This window comes from Octodon degus, unplaced genomic scaffold, assembly GCF_000260255.1.
Source record: "Octodon degus isolate 3935 unplaced genomic scaffold, OctDeg1.0 scaffold00131, whole genome shotgun sequence".
Classification (NCBI taxonomy): Eukaryota; Metazoa; Chordata; class Mammalia; order Rodentia; family Octodontidae; genus Octodon; species Octodon degus.
This window is the reverse complement of record NW_004524707.1, coordinates 7564816-7574260: the sequence shown is the minus strand read 5'-3', so window position 1 is coordinate 7574260 and position 9445 is coordinate 7564816. Positions and strand designations below refer to the sequence as shown.

The 9445-nt window shown below is 43.1% G+C and overlaps 1 protein-coding gene across 1 annotated transcript in view; it reads right to left on the bottom strand.

The window, feature by feature from the left end:
• Lin9 (lin-9 DREAM MuvB core complex component) overlaps positions 1-8928 on the bottom strand; it is a 77850-nt gene extending 68922 nt beyond the window's left edge. Inside the window, exons 1-2 of the mRNA XM_004641173.2 lie at positions 8815-8928; positions 2144-2176 (exon numbers count right to left, since the gene is read on the bottom strand). Coding sequence (XP_004641230.1) covers positions 2144-2176; positions 8815-8893 — 112 coding nt within the window. The 5' untranslated portion in view covers positions 8894-8928. The remainder of the gene's footprint in view (positions 1-2143; positions 2177-8814) is intronic.
• Between the last annotated feature and the right edge of the window lie 517 nt (positions 8929-9445).

Below are 9445 nucleotides of genomic sequence, written 5' to 3'. Positions count from 1 at the left end.
ACACACACACACACACACACATAAATTAAAAAAAAAAAAAGAATATTTACTTTGGTTTCCAATTTATTTGCCCAGTAGAAAATCAAGAAGTAAAATCAAAGAGCCTGATACAGAAGTACCAGAACACTTTTTTGCTATTGTTTTTATTTTTTTGAGATACTATCTAGCTATGTCCAGGTTGCCCTCAAATTTATGTAGCTCAGGGAGGCCTCACACACAAACTTAATGCAATTCTCCTGCCTCAGCCTCTGTCCAGTTTTGGAATTATAGGAGTATGCCTGTAATCACATTTGACTTATACATTTTTTAAAAGAGTTAGGGGTGTAGCTCAGTGGTAGAACACTTGCCTAATATGCAGAAGGTCTGGGTTCAATCCCCATATCACCAAAAAAAAAAAAAAAAAAAAAAAAAAAAAAAAAAAAAAAGAGAGAGAGAGAGAGAAGTAAAGTTTAAAATACTGTATTAAGATGGTTAGTATAGGGGCTGGGGAGATGGCTCAGTAGGATAAGTGCTTGACTGGCAAACGCAAGGATATGAGTTCAATCCCCGGTTCCGTCAAAAAAAAAAAAAAAAAAAAAAATGGTTAGTATAATGTGCCTATCAAAAGATATAGTAAGGGACATTTTTTTTTTCCCTGAGACAGAGAAAATCACTATTATTTTATTTAGGGTACTTGCATGATTATTTATAAGGCAAGATTCTTACACATACAGCTCAGCACGAGTTTAATACATGCTATGAAAAAAATGCTATAAATATAAACAAGACTTTCCTCAAATGGTTAGATGGAAAGTTCCTTAGTCAATAACCTTAGAAAATTTTTTAAAATTTTTAACTGAAGACTAGTTCTCTAAAGGATATGAATTTTAAATTATTAGCAAAAATCAACATTTATAGGCCAGGGATTTAGTTCAGTGGCACAGCTCCTGCCTGCCAAGCATGAGGCCCTGAGCTTGATTCCCAGTACCAAAAAAAAAAAAGAAAGAAATCAATACCTAAAAGTGATAAAGATCAACTGAAGAATGGCTAAAAAGGATGTGGTATTTTTATGCAATGGATGCTGGGTGTTGTGGCACACACCTGTAATCGCAGCACTCAGGGGAATGAGGCAGGAGGATCCTTGCAAGTTTATGCCCTGCCTGGGCTACAAAGCAAGCTCAAGGCCAACTTGAACTGCACAGTGAGACCTTGTCTCAAAAAAGACCAAAAAAAAAAAGAAAAGAAAAAAAGAAAGGGGGTACTGGTGAGATAATTCAGCAGACTAAGTGCCTGCTTAGGCAAGCACAGGGAACTGGGTTCCATCCCCAGCCACCATGTGCCACACTGGCCATGCCCTGCCCCCAGCCACTGAGTCCAGGTGAGTGTGGTGGCCCACACTTGCAATCCCAGGGCTGGAAAACAGGAGGATCACTATGAGTCCCAGCTGAGAACCAGTCCCAAACACATTAAAAAAGAAAGTGTACTACTCAGCCATAAAGAAGGATAATCTTGAGGGGCTGGGGAGATAAGCTCAGTAGAATAAGTTCTTGCCTGGCAAGCACAAGGTCCTGAGTTCAATCCCCAGTACCGCGGAGAAAAAAAAAAAAAAGAAGGATAAACTTGAGAGACATTTATAGGGAAATAGATACAACTTGAGTCCATATTCATAACTGAAATATATCAATCTTGCATGTAAACACTGTACTGTCTCCCTAGTCTAAGAAGCTGAAAGAATGAATAGGAGCCAAAAGGTACGATAGATACTGTGACATGGGAAGAAACTGCTCAAAAGCAAAGAGAAACTGGGATGGGGGAAAGGAGAAAAGAAGGAATGGAAAAGGAAAAATAAACACACACACCCCAAATAGTTATACTACTAATTGCTATTAGTGAGAAGAAAAATTTATGCCAATACTGTAGGATCACTTTATCATACTTATGTCCTGTAATATGAGCAGCTACTTTGAAGTTAACATGCTATGTACTAACCATTGTTATACTCCTACAATCTTGATTTGAAATTTCATACCACTGTTTTATTTTTCTTTTCTTTAAAATACAAAAAATGCAAGAGCAATAATGAGCCGTTAACAGAATAAAAAAAATTAATTTTACAAGTTAAATTTCTAGTTTATGACATACCAAAATGGTGTGTGATTCTTACCTTTTAAACTGACAAGAGCTTTTGCTGAAGAGCCTACAATTAAAGATAAAACAAATCAATAATTGTTTTATAATCAAAATGAGAGAAAAAGAATTAGTTTGGGGAGTTAAAGTGATCAACTTAGGTTTGAGCAAGCCTGAGCTTGAAGCAACAGTGAGATGTATGGTTAGTTTAGAAATAACTAGTAGACAATTTAAACAGTAGACAAAAACTCAAATAGATTTAGGAAGAACTGAGACATTTACCAGGCCTTTGAAGTTCTGAAGTTGTAAACCATTTTGAGAGAGATTGATATAGTAAGGGAAGAGAAAGGAAAAGTGGGGACAGGTATAATTTTGAATCTCATTCTAAGTGCTCTGGTACTAGAAGAAATTAAAAAGGGAACTGATATTTACTTAGACAGATCAGAGAAGGAAATGGAATGGAGAAAACAGAAAATGGAAATTTTCCAGGTCTACTTTTTTTTTTTCCGGAACCAGGGATTGAACTCAGGCCCTTGTGCTTGCCAGGGAAGCGCTTATTCCACTGACCCATCTCCCCGGCCCTCCAGGTCTACTTTGATAGTAGTTATTGCCTACTATCATCGTAGGCAATATCTCCCTTGAAAATCTAGAATGCATGTACAAATACCATACTTAAGGGTCAAAACTGGAAAAGGGAGTTCAAAATAGCCATTGCCATTTATGTGGCATAAATATGGAGAGATTCACTAGATGAAACAAACTTTAGTACATATTAGAATAATCAAGAAGTTCCTCATACACACAGAATCTGCATTACTGCCTGGCATTATTGTGTGCTTCTACAATTCCAGACCTTGGGAGGCTGAGGCAGGAGGATCACACACTTGAAGCCAGCCTGGGTTACACAGAGAGTTGAAGACTAGCCTGAACTACACAGTGAGTCCCTGCCTCAAAACAAACAAAATAAAAAGAACCTGTACTATTATTATTATTATATTTTGTGTTCTTGAGAAAGGTCTCGCTATGCAGTGCAGGCTTTTCTTGAACTCACTATGTAGCCTAAGCTGGCCTCAAACTCAGCAATCCTCCTGCCTCAGTCTCCTGAGTGCTGGGATTATAGGCAACCACATCCAGCATTACTAGCAAAGCTCTTCAGGGATAATCCACTTTGAGAATCACTGAGCTACAGGTTTTCTATGAATAAAAGGAAGGGAGGGGGGCCAGGGAGATGGTTCAGTAGAAGTGCTTGCCTGGCAAACACAAGGGCCTGAATTCAATACCCGGTTCCACAAAAAAAGAAAAATTAAAAAAGAATAAAAATGAGGGGGCTGGGGAGATAGCTCAGTAGAATAAGCACTTGCCTGGCAATTGCAAGGGCCTGAGTTCAATACCCGGTACCAAAAAAAAAAAAAAAAAAAAGAATAAAAATGAATAAAGGGAAGGCTCTACAGAGTAGTAGAGAATCAATGGAAAAACTTTTTAAAAAACTGTTCTCAACGATTAGTGAACAAAGGCAGTAAAATCATGGGCAAGAGATGTTAGAAGTATGCCATAAAATCTTGCTTAAAAGCCCCAAATAGCCCCGGTTCTGCCAAAAACAAACAAACAAACCTAGTGCTACCAGGACCTCCTTTAAAAAAATAAATAAAAGCCCCAAATAATACAGCACAAGGGGCTGGGGAGATAGCTCAGGAGAATAAGTGCTTGCCTGACAAGCGCAAGGGCCTGAATTCAATCCCTGGTTGGGCGGGGGCAGGGAGGGAGAGATAAAGCACAACTGAGAAGCAGCAAAGTAGACAGTACACTGATCCAAGCTGCTTTTAAGAGAAATGTAATTCCTTTAAGGAAACAGTAGTGACTACTTGCTGATGCAGTGACTCTATGTTAAGCACTGACTATAGACCAGTCTCTGAGAAGGCAATCAGGATATAACAGCAATACATGAGGTGCTCATGATTAGCTTCTTTGGAAGGTGACAATAAGGATCTGAAAGAAGTATAGATCACAAAGAAATTCACTCATTTTCTATGAGGCAGGAAACATATTTTGGAGACTCGACCTGTGATTTTTAACCTATTTATTTTATTTTTATTTATTGGATACAGGGTCACATTATGCAGTTCAGACTCATAGTGATCCTATCTCAACCACTCCAGCACTGAGACTACAGGCATGTGCCACCATGCCCCGTTTCGGGGCCAGCAAGGTGCACTCAGGTTCTAGGAATAGAACTTGGGTCCTTGTGCTTGCCAGGCAGGTGCTTAGGCTGCTGAACTATCTCTCCAGCCTAACCGCTTTTTTTGAAAGCCAGTATTGTTGGTGGCCCAGAAAATAAGTTTGTGCTTTTTTTTTTTTTGCGAAACCGGGGATTGCACTCAGGCCCTTATTGTACTGAGCCATCTCCCCAGCCCCCCAGAAAACAAGTTCTATCTAGACTGAGATTAGCTGTTTGAATCCTGGGTCTGTTAGTTTCTTGGTATGACACCTTCCCCAAGTTACTGGCTCTCTCAATGCTTCCATTTCCATGTGTAAAATGGAAAGTAAATAAAAGTATAGAACAGTGTACACAGTACACAGTTAATCTTCATTCAGTGATTACTGTTCGTATTTATTGCAACCAACCAAAAATTATTAGGCCAAGAGTACAATTTTACAGGCACATGAATGTGACTCATCTCCTGTTCTAACTGGATATGCTTGTTCATTCACTCAACTAGTATTTACTGAATGCTTGCCACAAACAACACTGGGGAGGGGGCTGAGGAAACCCCACGGAATAAGCCTCTGCTCAAAGAAAGTTTACATTCTACAAAAGATATACATTAAACATAAAATAATAATTACAGTTCATGCAGTTTTGCTCTAAAGGAAATGAACTGGGTGACACTTGTGTATAGGAGTAGCATTTACTTTACATAGGACAGGCTTTTTAGAGGGGTAACATCTGAAATGAACTAATCATGTGAGAGCAGATCAAAGCATGAAGATGAAAGAGTAGGAAAGAAAAAACAAAACCCTGAGAAACTAGTTTAGAATATTCAAGGAAGTGGGAGGAGACTGTATTTGCCATGAAGGAGGGGAAAGTGATAAAAGGCTAGAGAAGTATGCCAGATGTTATCAAGACAGAGCTGGGAAGGCAAGCGGAAAAAAGAAAAAAAGGGCAGGGGAGATAGCTCAGAGGCACAGCACCTGCCTGGTAAGTGTAATCCTGAGTTCAATTCTGGCACCAAAAAGAAAAAGAAACAATGCATCCTCTGGTGGGGTTACCAACCAAGTAATCACACAAATGGAAAACGGCAAGTGTTACAACTGCAATTCAGAAGTTACACAGTAGTATACAAGATTAAAAAACACATAATTAATTGAGTCAGAAAGAATGAGCAACTCTGAAGAAGCTTAAAACAAGAACTAAAGGGTAAACTGAAGTTAAGTGGAAAAAGAGAAGTAAAGAGTATCCCAGTTAGAGATTACCATGTGCAAAAGCCATGCAGAAAAGGGAGGCTGGTGAACACATGGGAGGAGAAAGGTCTAATTTAGCTCAAAGGAACAGAATGAGAGGACAGTGGCACAAGGGAAACTGAAGAGGCAGCTTGCTGCTAGGTAGCTGCTTCGTGGTTTTAAACATGTGTACATTTTGAAAGGATTTCTTTGGCCTGTGGGGATGGGCGTAGGGGTGGGTTAACGGGAACAGAAGTGGTTCCTGAAAGAAAAGAGATAGTGACAACTTGGACTATGTGATGGTAGATGAAACTGAGAGAAAACTCCAACACTTATTTGGTAAAGGCTTAAACAAGAGAAACTTAAGGGCAAATTTCAGAAGATAACTTCTAGAGTTCTGCTCTGCCAGCTGAGTACAAAGTGAAACCATGCATTAAGACATGGTATCTATGTCCTGGGTGGGATTATGAGGTAGAGTTTGAGCTCTGATGTTTGATGGGCCTCTAAAGCATCTAAGAGGAGATGTAAAATACCACAAGAACTCAGAGGATAGATTTGGGCTAAAGATAGCTTCAGTTAGGGGCCAGGGAAATGGCTCAGTGGAATGAGCACTTCAATGGCAAGCACAAGGGCCTGAGTTCAAATCCCCAGTTCCGCAAAAAACAAAACAAAAAGATAGCTTCAGTTTCTTCACATACACAATCAAGTACTTACATCAATTAAAACTGAAGACTAAATGAGCAAATACATACAATTCTTGTTACTTTCTTTTCTTTTTTGGCACCAGGAATCAAATTCAGGTCCTTGCACTTGCCAGGCAGGTACTGTGCCCCTGACCTATACCTCCAGTAAGCAAATGTATATAAATATGCCTTACACAATATCAACTCATAATAATTAATGATAGGTTTTATACTGATGTTATAATGCCTATCACCTAATATATTTAGCTACTCGCTCCCTTGCCTAAACTTGGCAAAAACCAAATTGCTACCTTCAGTATCAAACTGAAACCATTTTTCCTTTTCAAGATCCTGTTCCATTTTAATATGCCTGTCATTCCACATTTAATCCCATATAAATCAAGTATTTACGTATATTTGATTTGTGGCCACTTTGTAACATACTAGGTGTGGCAATCTCTGTGGCCTAGCTACACAAGATATACCACACAAACACAGAGCCCCATTCCCCTAATATACCATTAATCATATTTTAGTTGCTATGATCAAATACCTGAGACCAACAACTTAAGAGGAAAAAGATTTATTTTGGCTCATGGTCTTGGTCCACGGTAACCTAGATCTTCTTTAAGCTTGTGGCAAGGCAGAGAAATGACAGAAGGCCATGGATGTAGAAAAGTTTCTCACTTATTGCAGCCAAGAATTGGAGAGAAAGATAAGGCCAGAGAGGAAGACACACAAAAGAAAATACAGTTCCTAGGTCATGCCCCTAAGACCTATTCCCTTCAATCAGACTCCACTCCTGCTTCCACTACATCGCAGTAATGCCATCAAATTACAAACCCATTAGTGGGCCAATTCACTGATTAAGTAAGACCCCTCCTGACCTAATCACTTCCCCCAAAGTCCATCAGCAACCAAGCCTTCAATACGAGGAGTCTTATGGAGGGTATACACATCTAAACCACAACAGATATTACATGGTAATATACATAACTAAGTTACATAGGCTGAGAGTATGGCTGGAATTTGAACCTTGGTATAAGTCCCAAATCTCGGAACCAAAATTAAAAAATGTTTTCAGAAGATAAGCATAAATAAGCACTCTAGATCACAATCCACTGTATTCTCTTACAGCTATACCTTATCAAGTACAGCAACCACCAGTTATTTAAAATTAAGATGAAACTTAAAGTTCAGCTCCAGTCTTTCTAGCCACATTTGAAGTACATCACAGCTTCTCAGTGAGTGCCTGTTCTGCTGTACACTGCTAAAGAGAACATTTCCATCATTGAGAAAGTTTGAGGACTTAATGCTGCTCTAGTGGAAATTTAAAACACAAACATTTTAAATACAACTTTTCACCAGCTTGGCAACTTGCTAACTTCATAACATATTAAGAATATATGACTCTACAAAGCAAGCAGCATTGGGAGTATCTTGAGCACTCGGTTTTAAAGTCTATGTTTTGCATGCAGATACAGGTTAGTGACAGCCTTTTGTTTTGATATACTAAAATTCTCACCAAGTGATATATACCTTTTTCTATTAAGAAACAAATAGCAATGAGACAGTTTCAAATCTGATTAACAGGACAGTTTCAATAATTAATACGTTATACATTGTTATCTTCTTAGTGGTTATCCATAGTATTAGATACAGATAGGATATCCTGTGATATATACTTTATATACCCAACAAGGATATTAGATTCAGGTTTAACTAAAATAAAATATCTAATTTTCTTTGTGATTTGTGTTAACACTGAAAATTACAAAATTAAGTTCCATTGCCCTTAAAATACAGAACTGGTGCTTTTCTTGACCCCATACATGTGAACATCGAAGTCTCTGGGCTGAGGATAAACTGGTAAAGTGAGGCAATGTCCAGGAGTAGATGTCAGCCAGAGCAGGATACACGTATATGTGTTGGAACATCTGTGCTGAAAAGACACCCCCCGCTCCCGGGTTCCCAAGACACATTCACGCAGCACAAAGTCCGTGGGGTGGGGCCACCCGAGCCCCGCGCGCGCAGTCCGGCTCATCTCGGGAAAGGCTCCCCAGCCACCTGTGGTCCCAGGGGAAGGGGCCAGCCCTCCGACGCTGAGACGCTTCCTGGGGGAAGAGCACCCGTCCCCGAGAGGCAGGCGCTGTCACGGGGCGCCACCAGGAGCTGGGCAGGAAGGTGCGGCCGCAGCCGGTCGGTGCCCGCCGAGCCTCCCGGCCCCCGGACGGGCGCGTTACATAACCGGCTGCGTCCCCCGCGTCCCGGGGCCGCTCTTCCCAACCTCCGCCACAGGCCGGGGTCGCGCCAGGGGAGCAGCCGGCGCCTCTGCCCTGCACCGACTAGACTCCTGAGCTTTCGGTTTCCGGCCCTGGCGTTCACACAACCCCAGAAACCAACACACAGACACCATAACAAAGGCGGCGACGCGGCGGCAACACCGGGTTAGGAGGACTAGGGGACCACGGCAGGGCTGGCAGGCAGCCTGCCGGTCAGGCAGAGGACATGGTCGCCCGTCCCAACCCGGACAGCCGTGGGGCAGGCGGCCAGCGGGAAGAGGTGGGTGCTTGAAGGTGCTACTCACTCTCGTCAGGCAACTGGTCGAGCTCCGCCATCTTGAACGAGCCGCGCCGCTTTTTCAAAGGCTGCCCGCCGCGGTGCATTGTGGGGCGGAGACTGTCTTTGCGAGGGAGGTTCGAATGCGCAGCTCGCGGCCCTCTGCGCCGCGCTGCTCCCGCCCCGCCCCGCGCGCCGAGGCGGCCCCGCCCCGTTCCCGCCCCGTCCCCGCCCGCGCGTCCGCTGAGCGGGATCCGCCCGGTGGCCAGGAGGGTCGGACAGCTTTCGGGCGCTGGGTTGGAGAAGCCGAGCGCGAGGCGGGCGCCTGCTGCCCAGTCCCGCCCGGCCGCCGCCCTCCCTCCTCGCGGCTCGCCTCGGCGCGTTGCGCGGCCCGGCTGCCGCTGCGGATACTGCGTGCTGCGTGTTCTGCGGTCAGAGCTAGCGAGACCCAGGCGAGCCGGGCGCCTAAGGGCCCGTGTGGAGAGACCTTGGATTTTCGGCGCAGTCCCACGGAGGCTGCCCACGCCAAGCCGCTCGGACGCCCTCCCCTGCTGTCCCCGAGTACTCGGGCTGCAGCGGTCACCCCGCATGCGGGCCCAGAACTCGGGGTGTCGGCCGCCACTGGTTCTAGGGACGCCTGCGCCCCCGAGTCGGGTGCC